We start from the raw sequence: 19,405 nt of genomic DNA, 5'->3' as shown, positions 1-19,405 counted from the left end.
TTTTTTAATGATTTTTTTCTCGTTACGATCACGTCTTTGTTTGGATTCGTTCTGGCACGCATTACAGCTAACGAGGAGCACAGCGCATTTTTCCGAGACTAGTCTGAACTTGCCTTGCAACAGCTATCCGTATCGAAACTTCTTGTGATTACCAAGTAATTTTCAGCTTTTAAAAGAAGCATGCGGTGTTCAAAATCAAAGAAAAAATATCTATTTTGTCTTTTAAAAATTATTCGATCGGTATGTTGTAAAGAAGTACTTTTTTAGAAAGTCGTTTTATTATTCAAACATTAATTTTTCTTTCAACCTGATTTACTAATTCTGTCGAGAGACCCGGCCAGTACAGTAGCTAGCTAGCAGCTTGCGACAACAACCCCATGGGGGCGAACTGCTTTGCAACCCATATTTATATCAGCAGTTCGGATTGATTCAGGATGAGCTAGAATATGATTGGTAACAATTAAATACTTAAGTTTCAAGGTGGATTGATTTTAGTGGTGTGCAAAACTGCAATTTCTTACATATTTCATTATTTTTTTCGGAGCGTCGGTTCTCAAAAAACGAAACCGGGACCCGACGGCAACGGTCGGGTCCCGGTGTGATCGACCGTACCGACTCAAGCCTAAATTGTAGCAAGTTCTTTTAATTTCCTGTGTGTTTTTTTGTTGGTGGGGAGGGGGTGGGTGGTTGGAGTGGGGGGCTCTGTTATGTTAAATACAAAAAAATGTATATGTAAATATTCTGTGGTAAAGGAGAGTAGACATTGTTATTTTGTTTTTATTATGCACTTATTATTATAACTTGAGACATTTTCCATGTAGTACATCTACATGTATGCTGTTCCTTGACATGTACCGGTACGTATAAAACTACATGTATAAACATGTATTGATGATTAATAGATTTTGAAACATATTTGCAGATGAAACACATGGCAAGCTCTCTATGAGTAAAATCAAAAATGAATTAAGGATTCTTATGATGGAAAAACCAGTAAATAACGTAGCACATATTCCACTGATCACATTGTAACGTTAAAAATTAATTTTATTTTCACAGGATTATGTTGATGCTCTTCTTGGTACTGTAGGATGCAGGAAGGCTATAGATAAAGCAGAGGAACTCTCAGCATCATTAAATTTAAGGTGAGAATTTACAGTGATTCATTTATCATATTTGTATCCCTCTGCAGTATGCCAGAGTATGCTTTGGATTCAGCAGCGTAGTGTCGCACCACCACCGCGTTATATTTCTTGACAGGTTTCTTTCAAATTTTGTATGGAGCTGTGTCTAAATATAATCTACACACCTATAATTTTGGTGATGCTACTTCCAGTGTTCCGTAATTTATAAATGGTCAAAGGTCGTATTTTAGGGGATATCTCTACAAATTGCATTTCTTGACACATTTCTTTCAGATTTTCTGTAGAGATGCATTATACTCTAATCTAGACACATATTGTTTTGGTGATGCTGCTCCTAGTCCTGACAATAGTCTGAGCCACTAGTGGCGACCTCTCTATGCCATCCTTTTGTTTCATGGAAGGGAAAGGAGATCTTTTTCCCTCTTTCGAACATCAGGATGACACAAAAATCACTGTCAGTGCCAGGAGATACATTCGCTTTGCATGGCAATGGAGATTGCGATATTTCTAGTTTGTCTCGAGTATTGTAGGTGCTATTGCTTATGTTTTTATCCTTACATGTACAGTAGGTATGTTTAAATGTCAATTTATTTAGTTTCATTGTGAAAATATATAATGTCAACCAGTCTTTTTAATGAAATCAAACCTCTGTTTGCAATCAAGAAATGAATATTTTATGGGATATTTAATAGTGAGCTTTATGTCTCTTCGTGATATTGTGACAAAGACTTCTTTAGAAATACTATTTTCAAGACTGATGAATTGTTAAAGAATGGAGTTTTATGTGAATGCCATGGATCTTTCTACAAATGCTGTGCGCCAAGAATCTCCTTGAACAATCACAGCCTCAGACAAACTTCCTTTGCTCTAATTTGAATACAGCCTATGTGAAACATATCACCGTTTCATGAAATCCTTTAAAACCTTCTTATTTCTTATTTTTCTTCCAATTTTGATGAAACTTTCAGTTTTGTCTGTTTAAGTGTATCAGATTTGACATCACTTTTCTTTTCCCTAAACTTCCCTCTAAAACTAAAACTATATAACTATAGGTACAGCGAGCTAGAGGAAGCAAAGGAAGCAAGTAAGAAAATAGAGGAGGAGAAGGAGAGAGTGAAAGCAAATGGTTTAAAGGATGGAAAAACAAAAGATGGAGAGGAGACGGCAGTGGAGAATGGAGTCCCTGAGGAGGAGAAAAAGGAACGGAAGAGAGAATTGGGTAAGATGGAGATCAACTTTGATATAATAAGGTTGTCTAATATGCAATGCTTAACATTTTGTTGTGTATGGGATTCCATGCTGGTATACAAATAAGTTATCCTGTTGTAAAGAAAAAATGCACATTCTAATACTGATATCACACTCTAAGTAAAGATAAGAGCAATTTTGTGAGTAGACTATTTTGTCGGCTTATTTATTGTCCTATGGCAGTGACAGCTTTTTTGCAGGCAGCCAATGATTTGGACTTACAAGTATTATCTTGTATAGGTTATGAAGAATTGGAAAAGTTGCATGTCATGCGTTTTGATTTCATCTATAACCCCTCTGTGCCACCAACTTTTGAAAAATTATCATCAGTTAGGCTTATAGAGTTGAATCGACTTAAAGTGCTTTGTTTTATTAGGTATATTTAGCACAAAATATCTTCCATAGGAATTCTATGTTAAATGCAGGTACATATTTCTGTTTTGGAAGAAAATGTGGTTAGTCCCAAACAAAATTGTCAACAGGTTAACTTATTTGCTGAGTGTTTCTGTCCATGGAAATTGTTAATCATCTTAAAAAGTATCTAAACTTAGACTTTATGTACCCCCTAATATTTAGTAAATAATAATGTGTGGTGAATGTTCCAGTTATAATCCTTATTTATTCAAACCATCAGGGAAAGACGGTGCCGTGAATGCAATCGTGCTGTACAAGGAGCTGGAAAGCAATCCCAATTCGGTTCTAATCATGGACGTCCGTCGATCTGACCACTTTAAAGACTCTCACATGACCATTGGACAGTGTATTAGCATTCCGGCCGAGATTCTCACACCCGGGTAAGGACTGCTTCGGGTCTGTTTAGCCGATAGGATAAATATCAGTTCTATCATATGATTTTCATCATCTTTTGAAAAGTTGACAACAACGGAAAGCAAAATGGTTAGATATCCCCCAGGGTTTGTATAGTTTCTTCCCACCTCTCATTTTGCTCTTACTTCACATTAGGAGGAACAAAATAAGTTAATATGGCAGCAGTTTTTAATTGTGGTTTTTCTACCTATTTTTCATTGCATGTCAAAGAAACCTGACAACTTGCTCGTAGGGGCTTACCAAAACAAAACACTTTGACTTAATACAGTATAAGGCACGTCTTGACTCCAAGTGATCTAAGATATAAGCACATAAAGAACTTAACTCATAAGGGAGTTGATGCGAATGAATTAGCAACATTTGTTATTTGAAAACAATATGTATGTGTTCATTTAATGAAATGACAATCACATTGCCGCTGTGCAAAAGGTAAAGAAAAGCATTTATTTCAAAGAATTAAAATTTCTAAAAACTCAAAGGTCATTGAATACCTTTAAGACACTTTTTGTATAAAATTGTATACAACATAGTCCTGAATATTTGCATGCTCAGAATGACTGCTGCTACATTGGAGAAGGGTTTGGGTGAGGAAGCCAAGGTGATGTGGAAACAGAGAACCGACATGGAATTCATCGTACTTGTCGACTGGGACCAGTGCCAGAGGGCAGACTCTACTCTTGCCATTGTTGAAGCTGCCATGTGTAAGGTAGGCCTTAACTACAAGAGAGATAGTAACGATTGATTGTATTAAAGTCAATTTTTATGTTGCAGGGTCCTGCTATTGTTTGCTTTACATTCAATGCATCTGTTGTTCTTTGGATGATAAAAGAGCAAAAACTTTATTTGCCTTAAGTATTTATGTCTAATATTTGATTCCGTTCAGAGAATTGTTTAAAATGGTAACATTATAGATAGAATACAACATAAAATATACATAACATTATTAATATATGTATATATATTTTAGGCTTGAGTCGGTACGGTCGATCACACCGGGACCCGACCGTTGCCGTCGGGTCCCGGTTTCGTTTTTTGAGAACCGGCGCTCCGAAAAAAATAATGAAATATGTAAGAAATTGCAGTTTTGCACACCACTAAAATCAATCCACCCTAAAACTTAAGTATTTAATTGTTACCAATCGTATTCTAGCTCATCCAGAATCAATCCGAACTGCTGATATAAATATGGGTTGCAAAGCAGTTCGCCCCATGGGGTTGTTGTTGCCAGCTGCTAGCTAGCTACTGTACTGGTCGGGTCTCTCGGCAGAATTAATAAATCAGGTTGAAAGAAACATTAATGTTTGAATAATAAAACGACTTTCTAAAAAGCACTTCTTTACAACATACCGATCGAATAATTTTTAAAAGACAAAATATATATTTTTTCTTTGATTTTGAACACCGCATGCTTCTTTTAAAAGCTGAAAATGACTTGGTAATCACAAGAAGTTTCGATACGGATAGCTGTTGCAATGCAAGTTCAGACTAGTCTCGGAAAAATGCGCAGTGCTCCTTGTTAGCTATAATGCGTGCCAGAACGAACCCAAACAAAGACGTGATCGTAACGAGAAAAAAATCATTAAAAACTACGAGAGCACAATTGGAAAGACAACTACTCAAAATTATCGTAAGCAGATACATAACTTGGAGGAAGAATACAATAGTTGTCCAAGAAAAGCCACATAAATAGTGATATTTAATGAGTTACTATAGGTACAATCATTATCGGAAGGGCCTGCTGCAATATATCTAAACGTGTTTAAATTGAACACGAGGCGAATACCGCCCTCTACGGTAAAAAGCAGTATAACAAAGGATTCAAGTATTTGCAGCAGGCCCCTTGCGATAAAAATGTACCCAGTTACTCCTCGATTATCACAATTTCTGTGGCATTTCTTGGGCAATTATTGAATTCTTTGTCCAAGTTATGTATCTGATTATGGTAATTTTGAGCAGTATATCTTTCCAATTGTGCTCTCGTAGTTTTTAATGATTTTTTTTTCTCGTTACGATCACGTCTCTGTTTGGGTTCGTTCTGGCACGCATTACAGATAACGAGGAGCACTGCGCATTTTTCTGAGACTAGTCTGAACTTGCCTTGCAACAGCTATTCGTATTGAAACTTCTTGTGATTACCAAGTAATTTTCAGCTTTTAAAAAAAAGCATGCGATGTTTAAAATAAGAGATAAATATTTATTTTTGTCTTTAAAATATTATATGATCGGTACATTGTACAGAAGAATTTTTTAGAAAGCCGTTTTATTATTTTAACATTCATATTTTTTGACCAGATTTATTCAACCTGCATAAATCAAAATGGCGGCTCGATTGTAGTCTTTATATTTTTGCTCGAGTTTTTTTACTTTTAGAGGCACGATAATGGCACTAAACATCGCCAATCATGGATGAATATAATGTCAAATGGAAGAATATACCAATCTGTGCCGAGGTATGCATGTGTTGATTTATTTGACTGATAAAAATGTCACTTTTAAGGGACATATCGATGATTAGACCGAAAGCTTCAGTCTCTATAATCGTCGGTTGTTCCACTGAGACTACGTCTGGCTCCACTAGACCTCCGGTTATAGAGACTGAACGACTGCCTATGCCAGCCTGTGTTGAACTTATTCCGCTAGATTTTAGCCGCTAGGCCCCTCCCACAAACTTGCCACGGCCGTATTGTTATGCCCCCAAAATCCCCCAAAATGTCATTTTACCTCGTTCATTTCCAATTTTAAATTAGGCCTAGGCTATAATACATCGGTTCCACTTACTAACTTGATTGATATAATCCGTTTAATGGTCCCTTTTAAGGAAATTATCGGTCAAAATCGACATCCATGTTGAAAATCTTGCAAGCCGTGTTAAACTCTCGCTGCCGTCAATCTCATCCCTTCTAGTCTACGCCGAAGGCAAAATGATTATGAAGGAAAAACTGTGCGCCATCTACACGTTCGTAATGGCGTTATCACAGTTTTTCCTTCATAATCATTTTGCCTTCGGCGTAGACTAGAAGGGATGAGATTGACGGCAGCGAGAGTTTAACACGGCTTGCAAGATTTTCAACATGGATGTCGATTTTGACCGATAATTTCCTTAAAAGGGACCATTAAACGGATTATATCAATCAAGTTAGTAAGTGGAACCGATGTATTATAGCCTAGGCCTAATTTAAAATTGGAAATGAACGAGGTAAAATGACATTTTGGGGGATTTTGGGGGCATAACAATACGGCCGTGGCAAGTTTGTGGGAGGGGCCTAGCGGCTAAAATCTAGCGGAATAAGTTCAACACAGGCTGGCATAGGCAGTCGTTCAGTCTCTATAACCGGAGGTCTAGTGGAGCCAGACGTAGTCTCAGTGGAACAACCGACGATTATAGAGACTGAAGCTTTCGGTCTAATTGATGATATGCGCTTTTTATAGAGGCAAGTGACAAATCCTGCGAGTTGATTTCGGGACACCGGGTCCCGACCGGTGCAAGGCCGTCGGGACCCGGTTTATGAAAATCCCGACATGACTCAGGCCTAATATATTTATTTGTTTAAATAAATGACAATATCCCCAGGTACAAAGATTGTTGGCATTGTTTTATGTATTATTGAATTATGCAGTCAGTTTGATGGACCCTCTGTCATAACTAATGAAATCTCTCTCATTGGACATCTTTCTATGAACAGTGGGACTGGGGTACAACATACAAGAATCCACCACTGGTGTTGAAGGGTGGCTATGAGGACTGGCTTTTCAAATATCCTATGTATACCAACAATCCTCAAGCAAAGAAGCCTGCAGAGAAAGTGGAAGAGACCAAGGACTTACGTAAGTATGCAGAGTCCAACGACGGGGCTCATATTTTTTGCTAGATATTGGGAACAGTGGTGCAATTACTCTATAGATGATGATCTGATATATGCTTCTTTGTTGAATTGGTTCTGTAAGACCTGCAACACTTACTGCAGCTCACGAGCTAAAAATTCTTGTAGATATGATCAATTACCGTAGTTGCTGTCAGCAGCAAAGTTTTATGAAACGGACCCCTGTTCCAGCAACAAATGCTCTTTGGTCATTTCCTACACTTATTTAATTCCTCCTTCCAGCCCTGGACCAAACACAACACCTAGCTCTAACTAAAACCCTATCCCAATATTTTTAGAGAAATATGGACCAGATATTGTTGGAGCAATGTCACGTCACCATTCTCAATAACGGCTCTAAGTGAGCTTTGGCTTCCAATACTAATATAAGTTGTAGTATACGCCTTTATATAAATCTTCGCATGTAGGTACAAAATCACAAATATGAACAAAAACCAAGTTCTGTAAATTTAATGGTTTCACATTTCATTTTCTTACTCTTCATTTCTATGTTTTGACCTTCCAGTGGCCTTTGACTACCCTGTCTTTGATGATGACAAGCCACCTCCCCCAGCCCTCCCTCCTCAGCAACTCAACAATGTCCCAACAAGTCAGTCACCATCTGAACAGAATGGCAATGGCAATGGCGGCTACCAGAACAGGATGTTCTATATCTCTGGGAAGCCTGGCCAGACTGGCCAAACTGGCCAAAGACCAGTAGTCAATCGATCCGTGAAGCCAGGAACAACCAATCCTGATCCAGTCACTCCTAACAGAGATCAGACGGATTCATCAAGAGACAAACCTAAATTCGCACCCGCTCCAGTAGCTAATCTAATCACTAATAACCTAGAGAGCAAGACAATTGCGCGGACACCTGATCTTGCCAACAGTGGACCTGCAAGTAGTACTACAAAGCCAACACCCGTACACCCTGCAGTCAATCGCAACCTGAAACCCAAGATTGAGAACAGTGCAGCAAACCTGAATGAGAGAGATACTAGTGACACTGCTGCTTATAATACCAATGGCTCTGAACTCTTGGAAGACAGTAATGTGTCTTTGAAGGAGTCTTCGCTGGAGGCAGGCAAGAAGTCGGATATACATTTAGAAGAGCTCAAGAAAAAAGAAGAGCAGGTAAGAAGAAGAGTTTAAAGATAGCTATATTTCTGTCTTCAGGAATAAGAAAGAGTCACATTTTTCAATGCTTTTTTTTTTATATGATTGTATGTTTGATGTAAACTTGCATTTTTAGTCTTTGGACTTTTTGACAAGTCGTGAATAAAACCTCATTTGAATCTTGAATATGTCAATGTTATTGTTTTCTGTCTTGAAATGGTAGAATGGTTATATATTGCTTGTCAGTGATGTACTTCAATTGGTTAGATTTAAAATTCATATTACATAAACTGCCTAGGATGTCCATTGATCTACAATGCATAGATAAGTCCACATATATCCTCCAAAGCTGTAATATGTTAAATGCTTATATTAAAAGAACATGGATGTATAGCCCTTTTGTTTATGTTTTCTTATACGATGCAGGCAAGGAATGACCTGAACAAGATGCGCTATGACAAAACTAAAGCAGAAAATGACAAAACTAAAGCAGAGAATGAAAAACTCAAAGAAGAAAAGCTAGAAATGGAGAGTAACCTCTTGAAACTTCAAAAAGAACTTACAGAAGCCAAAGCAAGACAGGAACAGCGAAAGCGAACTCCACAGAAGACCTCATCACCAAGCCATAATGCACAGTCCCCGTCCCCCATGGCCAGAAAACAGGATGCTACAGATTCTGGAGGAAGCAGTTCAAGTGACGCAGCCCCAAGGACTGCAAGCTCCACGTCAGCATCAAGCAAGAAGGTGGCTGACGACTCGTCTAATGAGCCTGCTGTTGATAGGAATGCAGCACAACCCAATCAGAATTCAAATGCTGCTTCAGCAGAGGTGAAGTCCGTTACAGGAGCTTCTTCTAGAGAGGCCAGCACGTCATCCAGTGCTTCATCATCAGCTTCTGCTGCATCACCACCACCAGTGACAGCAGCCGCAGTAGGTCCAACATTGCCTCAGGGTTGGGAGAAGCGATGGGATGAGAAGAGTAGACGATACTTCTACTTGGATCATAACACTAGCAAAACCCAATGGCACATACCAGGGGAACCAGCTCCTAAGACCATGGCAGACCAAGGACCTAGCCGTGGTGCTAATGCAGCGATGGCTTCACCAAAGCCCAAAGGTGAGTACTGGCTTTCTGAGCTTGATCTATTGTCAGATATTTTTATATAAAATTCCATTTTTTTTCATCTACATTTAATCTATATGTTGCTGAAAGGGTTTAGTAAGGGTCAAATTCATTCTTTATTAGTTCATATATGTGCAAAAATGTGCTATCTTAAAAAAAAGTAGTTAAAGGCATGATTAAATAATTTTCTCTGTGGAAATAATGAGAATTTTATGATACCAAAATTCAAGAATACAAAAAAAATTTGTGTACAAGTATGGAATGGCATCGCCTACTCTTCACAGAGTTTCCAATTTCTCTCCATTTTGTGTCCATTAGATATAGTGATCTACATATCATTTTTATTAGTTATCTGATTTTCTGAAATTTGTAAAACCCTTTTCTCCAATATTTTTATTTGTTATTGAAAGCAAGTTATTCAGGCGTTGGAGATAACTCTTGAAAAATTTAAGGTTGAAATTTTCCCCTTGACTTTTTGAGTAATTGCATTCTTTCAGGTGATACCCCGTCATCACGTCCTTCTGGTCAGGTGACCCGCATGCCTCTCAAGTCCGACTCGGTGGAGCCTTCTGCCAAGTCCAGCGGTCTCAAGCGATCCTACTCCTCGCCCAACATTGCGCAGATGGTGATGAATGAAGGTGAAGCAACCTTCAATAAACCGTTTCCATCCGTGGATAGGAGTACCAAACCAGCAGAGAGGTAAGTTTGATCTGCATCAAATATGTTTGTTTATGTGATACCTGTCAACCCTGTCAGTGTTACTATGAAGTTAATAGCATTTTTAATTGTGATCGCTTGGGACTTATCAGTGTCTTTAAAAAAAAAATTATTATGCAAGAGGTATATCATTTTTTTATCACATTAACTTTTGAAGAATTTTATAAAACTTACATAGTAGGGCCCATTACCTAAAAACCCTGCCATATGGACATCAACTATAACATACCGGTATTTTAATTTTAAGCTGAAAGAGATTGCATCGCGATGTTTTGCTTTCAGATCACCGCAGGCAATATCCCAGTTCAAGTCGACGGCTAATAGGGCACGTCAGCTCAACCCAATATTTGGTAACCAGGTAAGTCTGAACATGTATTGAATCCGTAGGACAGGGCCACAGGACAATAGAATTCGAATTGGTCAAAATGTGTATTTATTCCACAGGGGTTATATGATAGTTCTACAAAATATTTTATTAAAAGTTTTTGGCCCTGTAACATAAATGGACTAACTATCAGTTGTAAAGAGCTTCTGTATCTCTGTTTTTACTTCAGTTGATTGTATGTAGCAATGAATTATAGTTTTGTCTTTATTAGACATAGAATTCATTGCTAGTTACTATTGATTTTTAAGATGTGATTGATTGAAAGAGATACAAGTGATGTGGGGATACATATAATCGATGGTAGCTCTTTGTACTACAGGACCATCAATTCATTATCCAGTTTGCTGCATATAACTTTCTCTGAAAGTAAGTGTAAATAAAACATACAGATTTTTGAAATATACATCTTGACTGGAAATGCGTGTCCCTTTATTAGTCACCAAAAAACTCTTTCTTTGCCTATCCTGTTCCCTGAGCACAAATAATCTAGGCTATCTTCTATTTTTTTCTGTAGGGTCGTGCTTTGACCGGTCTCCGTAACCTTGGTAACACCTGCTTCATGAACTCTGTGGTACAGTGTCTGAGTAATACTACGCCCCTTGCAAAGTACTTCATCACAGATGACTATCTGCAGGATATCAACAGGTCTGTTCCTTGCCATTTCATTTTGTGCAAGTCCGTTTTTTGTATCTCTCTTTGAGATGGTATCATTCAGTTTCTATAAATTCAGAAACTTTGGATTGGATGATTTTATTGTTGTTGGTATTCTAAGAATGGGCCAAAGTTTCAACCTGCCAAAAGATTGAAATTGCATCACTGAAATTTTGGCAATTTACGAAAAATGGCTGTGAATGATTAAGAAAAGTTTTGGATTTCAAATGTTTCCGGTTTCACAGCATCTGTTTTAATGTCATACTTAATACTTCAACCATATTTTTTCGTCCTCTGGGCCCCTTAAAGGTAATACAAAGTTTTGGTATGGGGTCGTGAATTTGGTTCAAATGAACATATTGGAAACATATGCGATCCTACAATATTCACTGATTGTTGTCGCGGTCGAAATCGACTCTAAAGTTATGAAATTGTAAATAATAAACACTTTATGTTGTATAGCTCCCTCTCAAGGTCAAGATATTAATTAAGCTATAAAACAATGTTTCTTGACTAAAATCGACCGATTAGCTATTCCTGTTCGGAAATTATATACCCCAACTACATATTCTGAGATTTCCATGGTCGCAGCTACCATTGTACGGACGTAGGAGCTATTTGAAATTTAACAAAATTTACCGGGAGCACCGGTAAATCTTTATATTCAATTTTTCTTGAAAGCAGAAGTGTTTTAGTGGCTAAAGATTCTAATGTTTTTAATACATCCACAGGGGCATCCAAATATATCAAATTTGTAAAGAATCACTATCCACCCATTTTTCAAAATTTCCCAAAACTTTGTAATACCTTTAATTGTGTTATGTGGCTCTGATGTTTACCCACTTATGAATTAATTGTGATCATCAGGAATGAATATGATGATTTTCCAAGTTTTCCAACTTTGTGTTCATCCTTACTGTCATTAATGTTGAGAAGTATGAAAACTTATCGGATTATTTGTTTTGGGGCGTGAAACAGGCATATTTATGTATTTTATGATACTCTCTGAGTTTTGGTATTTACTCAGAAATTTCTAAAATTAAAAGATAGTTAGACTGAACGTTCAAGTCTATAGGTAGAAGATATCTGCCAAATAATTTCTGATGCTGATGTATTATCATTTGCTCATTAAGAAATGAGCAAAAGAAGGTTACATAAATTGAGTTAGTTGTCCTGCTAAGTCTTCTATACACTATACTGTGACTTTGAGTGTAATCATATTTCCACAGAGCGAACCCCTTGGGGAGGGGTGGTGAGGTGGCAGAAGAGTTTGCGGTGGTGGTCCGTGCGAACTGGTCGGGTCAGTATAGGTCAATCGCACCCAGGGATCTGAGAGACACTGTCACCAAGTATGTACCTGAGTTCAGAAAGCATGTTGGTCATCATCATGATTCTCAAGAGTTTCTCCTATTCCTCCTGGACGGGCTTCATGAAGACTTGAATGAGGTAACACCTGCTTTTTATTTTTATTACTTTCCATTTTCTCATCAATCTCCTTTTCTATTTTACTATGGTTCTCTCCCTTGTTCTTCTCAAGAGCCCTGCCTGTGTCTGCCGCATATCTATCATGATACCATATCAAATTGTGCCTAGGTCCCTGTATGAAAAGAGGCTGCAAACTAAGCATAAATAGCTGGAACAAAACAGCGCATTTTCTTGTGGAACCTGTTCACATATGTTGCTGTCTGTTGCATAGCTCTATCATAGCAACAACATTTATGGCTATTTTATGGATAGACAGCAGATAGGAATAGGACTTGCATGTTTGTGTTTTTTTTTTTTTTCTTGTTTTGGTCTGCTCCTATTTCCTCTAGATATGCAAGAATTCAGTGAATATTTGTTCATATGTGAACAAATTCTCAAAAATATAAGGAAAATGATGAAGTGACACCACTTTTAAGAGCAAGTATATTATCTTAGTGTCACATAGTTACGTGAAATTCTAGTGAGAAATATCTGTATTTCAGATTATGTATCACTGCAACTAAATACCTCATTCGTTATAAAATGCAATTTGCATAAAGCATGCTAATACACCACATAATCAAGACTTAATAGCAAGAAGACTTTTTTTCCTTTCACCTCACAGGTCAAAAAACGACAGTACATTAAGGAAGAAGACTTCAGCAAGTATCCTGACCATGAGGCTGCTGGCCTCTCTTGGCGGAACCATGAGAAGCTCAACAGGTCCATCATCGTGAGTCTGTTCCAGGGTCAGTTCAAGTCCACGGTCCGGTGTCTGTCCTGCAACAACAAATCGGTCAAGTTTGAGGCCTTCATGTACCTCTCTCTACCCATAGCCTCCAAAAGCAAATGTAGCCTTCATGTAAGTTTTAGAGTGACCACTTCTCTGCAAAGACTGCTTTTTTTTTTTTTTTTTTTTTTTTTTTTATTGTTCAGTATTTCTCATGGAAATATGTATTCATGGAGTCTTAATTTATTGCAACAAAAGTACAAGAGTGCCAAACTGTCCTTTGATGCCTTTTTGGTAGCCTGAGGGTAAAGGGATTAGAACTGAAGTGTATTGTATTTTTCTTATGTAATATCTTTAATACAACACTCTTCATGTTATACTTATATTGTTTCATGTTCAGGAATGTTTGCAGCAGTTCTCAAAGCCAGAGGAACTAACGGGAGACAATGCCACGCACTGCACTCATTGTAAGGGAAACCGCAAATCAGAGAAAACAATCCTCATCTGGAAACTGCCACACATACTCCTCATACATCTCAAGAGGTAAGTAGGATGTCACATAGACAGAGCTGCCAATCTTGTGCAACAAAAAAAGGGAACCATGATGGCAACAAAAAGGAATTCATTAAAACAAAACTTACAACAACGCGCGGCACACTTCCAGTAATGTTAGTAATGTTTGATCTTCTTGGTAATTTAAGTAATGTCAATTTGTTAAGTTATGTTAGAAATATTTGATTTTCCTGTTAATTTAAGTAATGATAATTGGTTAAGTTATGTAGGTAATATTTTGTTTTCTTGGTAATTTGAGTAATGTTAATTCCGTTAGTAATATTGATTTTTGTTTGAAGTAATTTTGATTTGTGTACATGTACAGCGCTTTGAAACTTTTGTCACAAGCGCTATATAAATTTGTCATATTATTATTATTTTATTAATGCAGAAATGTCCATTCCTCATGCTGATATTTCCATATTAGGACCCATAGTTTATTTACAAGTAGGTATTTTTTTTTTTGTGTGTGTGTGTGTATTATCAACGTTTCATTCTTTTTGAGAATATTTACGCCTTCCACTTTTTTTTTTTTTACTATTGAAGTAGTGATCATCAATTTAGGGCAATTGGTTGAGGTGAAGAAAAAAAGAAAAGAAAAACGTAATGGTTGGCAGCTCTGCATAGAGGTACTTAGAATTCAGACAATATGTTGGTCACTGAAAGAGTGAGCATTAGGTATGAGATACAATTTGTAATCTAATTCTCCCTCATTGAAAGTCAGCTCACAAGGTTTTTTTTTTTTCATCGTTAAAAGTTATCTGGCATTCATGTAATTGGCTTCCACTTTGAGGGAAAGGTAATTCTGAATTGCTTATCAGGCAGCACATGGGTTGTTTAGACCAGGGCCCTGTCTTACTAATAGTTGATATCAATCGCAACTCTGTATTAGACAGGTTCCAGGAGAATAAAAACAAACAATACAAAATTTTGTTGGAAATCACATTCACCTAAAAGCACAACTCTGATTTGCACATGAGACCGTTTGTTATACACGTACAAGTTGGTGGAGGAGACTTAAAGGGATTCTGTAACTTTGTCTTAGATCCTTTAAAAAATCCTTGATTTAGCTCATGCTGCAATGATAATTATAAATTTTAGGTCAGTCAGGAACCCCATGACTTTTACAAGCCGATCGCCTGTCTGATTATCAAGATATTTATGATTGAAAATCGAAATCAAATTTTGCGTTTGCCAAACAGTTTTCAGAACACTACAGTCTATTGGGGGAAACGAGCATGGTAAAACCGGTCACTCAAAGTTTTTACTTTTTTGAGGCACTTCTTGTTCATTTTGAAGCGCAATTTTGTCAGAGCTTCCATATAACACCATATCACAGACACTGATAACATGTAGGGCCGTGCATCTCAGATTTAACATTGTTGAATGATCCCTTTAGCTGAATTTTGTTGGTGCTCAATACTAGGCTAATTTACAATGTATATCATGTTCCTTCAACTTATTTGTGAGATCATTTAATTGTAGTTTTGGACGTTCAATAGAAATTTTATGTGATTCTGCGAGAATTTGCTCCCAATATTTTCTCTTGCTTTCAACATGATTTTATACAATCAATTTGTCTGTCATTTGTCGTCAGATTCTACTATGAAGGCATGTGGCGTCAGAAGCTACAGACCAATGTTGATTTTCCCAATGACCTCACGATGGATCGATACGTGATAGGTCCAGCACAGAGGAATATCTATCAACTCTATGGTGTCTCTAATCACTCTGGAACCCTCGATGGTGGACATTGTAAGTATGATAACAGAATTTGAGGTTGCCTAATTATTAAGGAAGTTTGTTTGCTTTGAGCTGATGGTATGACTATGCCACAATCTTGAATGTATTCCTGTAATAGCTCTTGGATGAAACTCTGAAACCAAATTGGGGGTTTTAAAAAGAAAATAAAAACTTTTCTTATAATGGTACTGTTTATAAACGTGGTAGAAATGAAGGCACATGTGTAAATACTTGCTATGTGTTGCTTGGTTGAATGGCCAATCTAAACGTTTAAATATTTTTGATGAAACATAATTTGTCTCCTTTCAAATGTATTCTCTATGTTGAATACTTGTTATTATAGGATACGGAATGTATATGATCCTGAGTCTTTTACGTCTTGGACAAGAGTTGACTGTCATATCCATTTAAAAAAAAAAAATTTCCCAATAGAGCAATTGTCAAAGTTTTTTTTGAAATATATTATTTTAATGTATATCTTCTTTTTTTCTTTGGGGGGGGGGGGGGGGGGGGGGGGGGAGGGGAGGGGAGAGGGGGGTTGGGGTACTGACCCAGGTCATAGTAGTGGTTAATTGTCCTATATTTAGTTGAAGAACTGTGCTAGTATCATTGCACTTACCATTTACCCTAGTGGTTATGATGCTCCAGAGCGCTGGCTCTTTTTTCCGTGTCTCTTTTATTACCCAAGCCAAAAGGGGACCATACTCTTAATCACTTATATGTTTTACATTGTTCCATTGTTTATTCTAGACACTGCATGTTGTAGGAATGCTGTCAATAAGAGATGGTATAAATACGATGATCATGAAGTCTACGATGCCTCAAAGAGCAGTATAAAGGTGGGTTCTCTCCTATTTTTCTTTCTCCTCTCCCTATGGCTCAGGTGTGTAGCTCTATTCCATATGAAGGCAGTTGGTTGGGTCGCTTAGTTTGGAATATTCCTGTAATTTTGTTAAGGCAAGGAAAGTCTAACGATCATTATTTCTAAGCCATCTGCCATTGTGTCTTGTAAGAGAGTTGATAAGATGTGTGCCTATCTTTGTTTTAAATAGTTTTTTAGCACCTTTGTTAAATCAGTTAGGTTTTATATTGCAGTTAAAAAAAAAAATTAAGAAAGTTATTTGCATAAAGAAAAATGATACTTCTATGTATTGCACTTAGTGATTATTTGGTACTTTTGAACTAGATTGAGTGAATAACCTTTTAGAAATGAAAGATTGCAAGGGTCATCGGTTATTGGGTCAATTTCTCTCTTCTTTTTTATTTAAAAAAAAAAAAAATATGTCCAAATGAATAAGAATATTATCAAATTCTTTTACCCCTGAAATCTTGACTTATACTTATGTATCATAATGTGGCATGCATAACAACCATCTTGAACACTAGTGTTTACAATGTCCTTTCCTTGGCATTCTCAAAGAATTAATGATTATACCTTGTATTATTTTGTAACAGAGTTCAGCGGCTTACATTCTCTTCTACTCCTCGTTACCCCTCACACCTCCATGAGTGGGTCCAGCTAGGGATTCATAGCATTCATCATTTTGGAGCTGTCTGTAGCGAGCGGCTGCATGACATGCTGCTAGCTTGTTGAGGAATGGCGAGTGCTTGTGGGGAGTAAAACTAATCATCTATCCAGGAATAAATGGCTTACTATTAATAGATAGATATACATACAAAGTTGCTCTCCCTCTCTCGCTTGTGTTTACCCCTCTCTATCCCTTTCTTCTTTTCTTTGATTCGTCTCTTCCCTTTTCTGTATTTCTTTTTTTTCCCTCTCTTTATCATAGGTTTTCCCTAAAGAGTTCGCTTTCTCTCACTCTCTCTCCCTTTCCCTCTCCCCGCACCCCTTTTCGTATTCCATTCCCCAGCTAGTAGAGGCCAGTTTTTCTAATGAGCCAAACAGTCACGTTCCTAATCAAGATTACTTTGCTGCTTGTGGGAATGGTTTGTCTAAGAACATGTATGAGATTTCAGGTATTCTTAATATAATATAAATGAATACTTAGATTTTGCCAGGTCCATAGGTTCAGTTGTTATGAATGATACTTCAGAGTTTTTAATCCATGAAATAGCTCTATTCCTTTCCTGAGAATATCAGAAAGTTTTGTAGTGACTCAAAAATTAGACATAGATTATTAGAGATGATCTTTACTATGGCAAATAATATTTGAAAAACAAAACTGCAATATTCTTGATATCCAAATGAGAACACATATTGTATGTATATTTTGGACTCCAAATGTTTCTTATTTAAAATGCATATATGTATGTATCAATTACCAGGTGTGTAAAAACAAAACATATTTGATATATACCAGGTGTTTTGTCCATTTCTTATAAACAACAGCTGTGAAGTTTATGAATCATATTTTATTATAAGTGTAACTGTGGTCTTGTAAGCCATGAACATTTGAAAGAGTACGGTAGTCCAGAATTGATGAAAGAATTCATTTCTTACGATGATCTTTATTTATGATGAGGTGTTGTAGGAATATTTGATTGTGCAATCAGGAATGACATGCTAGTCGCATTGTCATTCTCATCTAATATTATTCTTGTCCTTGCCCTATATATGTGGTTGGATATCTGAAATTAGCTCGTGGACTGAGAATTTTAATACTGAATTTAATGTTAGATAATGAATTTATTTGAACCTGCATTGTATTCTTTCCTTATGATGATAATTGTAATTGTGAAGTGTGTATGTCAACAGAAAATTTTGTTATATTTCGAACAAATGTATACTGTGGTTTTATACTTTGTTAGTTTTCTTGACATGTTCTCTCTCGCCTTCCATGAAAAAAAGAAGCCATGTATAATATGCTTCAAACTTTATTTATTTCATGATAAGAAATGAAGGGAGAGTTAATTTGGTTATCTCCTGATGATGTTAACCATATGTTTTTATTAGATTACTCATACAGAAAACAGACGCTTTTCAATCAAATACAGACAAACAAATTGAACATGTGGTGTTCCTGAATTTGTCTGTAGTTGTCGAACATGATCAAGGAAATGATGCTGATTAGTTATATTTATGTCTCTGTTTCTACTGCATTTGGTCATGACGAGTGGAATGAATTCCAGATTTTAGTTAATTATAAATTGCATAGCTGTATTGTACTGTAGATGAATAATTGTTTAAAGATTTTAATCTCCTTTTATCAACAATCAAATGTATTCTACGTCTCCTATTATTTTTGATATATTTTCACATTGATTTGTCGGTTAGCAGGCTAGCCATGCATTTTACTGTGCTGTAAGAGAAATCACAATACGAGTGATCGTAACTATATAAGTTCTCCTTAAATTAAGACAAAATTCTCTGCTACAGAGATTGAGGAATAAAGGGCGTACATTTTAGAATGATAACACCGTCTCTTCTTTCTACATTCAGGATTCAAACATAACGCCGATTATTGTCATAAAGTGCTTTAAAAAAAAAAGATGATTTGTAAAATTCTATCTTTGTTTCATGATTATTTTTTTCGCTCCATACTGTAGCCGTGTTTAAAATGTTTTCAATTTAATTCATCTAACACTGAAGGAGATGAACCTACAAAAAAAATTAAAGAGCAGAGACATGTCTGTAAATTTCATTTACAGCTCCATTGTCATGTGAATTTAGTCATGTGTATGTAAATTTGTAAGTGTGTAGAAAGAACTATGAAAGTACCATTTTCCTCATGTATGCTTACTAAATGTACTGTTATATATATTCACAACGCCTTCGCATTGTATAAATTTCTCTGTGCACCAGTTTATAAAGGATTATAAAGATAAAAAATAATGTGTATATTCAAAGTTAGAATAAAACAAATCATACTAATAATGGTA

The 19,405-nt window shown here is 36.6% G+C and overlaps 1 protein-coding gene across 1 annotated transcript in view; it reads left to right on the top strand.

Annotated features, from left to right (window-relative positions):
- LOC579661 (ubiquitin carboxyl-terminal hydrolase 8) overlaps positions 1–19,397 on the top strand; it is a 30,474-nt gene extending 11,077 nt beyond the window's left edge. Inside the window, exons 4-19 of the mRNA XM_031000235.1 lie at positions 1,060–1,145; positions 2,198–2,364; positions 3,028–3,187; positions 3,774–3,927; positions 6,905–7,046; positions 7,608–8,218; positions 8,627–9,317; positions 9,821–10,022; positions 10,323–10,398; positions 10,940–11,070; positions 12,306–12,522; positions 13,166–13,402; positions 13,671–13,813; positions 15,420–15,577; positions 16,316–16,404; positions 17,021–19,397. Of these exons, the coding sequence (XP_030856095.1) occupies positions 1,060–1,145; positions 2,198–2,364; positions 3,028–3,187; positions 3,774–3,927; positions 6,905–7,046; positions 7,608–8,218; positions 8,627–9,317; positions 9,821–10,022; positions 10,323–10,398; positions 10,940–11,070; positions 12,306–12,522; positions 13,166–13,402; positions 13,671–13,813; positions 15,420–15,577; positions 16,316–16,404; positions 17,021–17,074 (3,318 nt within the window). The 3' untranslated portion in view covers positions 17,075–19,397. The remainder of the gene's footprint in view (positions 1–1,059; positions 1,146–2,197; positions 2,365–3,027; positions 3,188–3,773; positions 3,928–6,904; positions 7,047–7,607; positions 8,219–8,626; positions 9,318–9,820; positions 10,023–10,322; positions 10,399–10,939; positions 11,071–12,305; positions 12,523–13,165; positions 13,403–13,670; positions 13,814–15,419; positions 15,578–16,315; positions 16,405–17,020) is intronic.
- Positions 19,398–19,405: the final 8 nt, after the last annotated feature.

The sequence above is a fragment of the Strongylocentrotus purpuratus genome, unplaced genomic scaffold (genome assembly GCF_000002235.5).
Source record: "Strongylocentrotus purpuratus isolate Spur 01 unplaced genomic scaffold, Spur_5.0 spur5_scaffold_6, whole genome shotgun sequence".
In the NCBI taxonomy this organism is placed as follows: domain Eukaryota; kingdom Metazoa; phylum Echinodermata; class Echinoidea; order Camarodonta; family Strongylocentrotidae; genus Strongylocentrotus; species Strongylocentrotus purpuratus.
The sequence above is the reverse complement of the archived record's forward strand: the minus strand, read 5'-3'. Positions and strand labels throughout refer to the sequence as shown.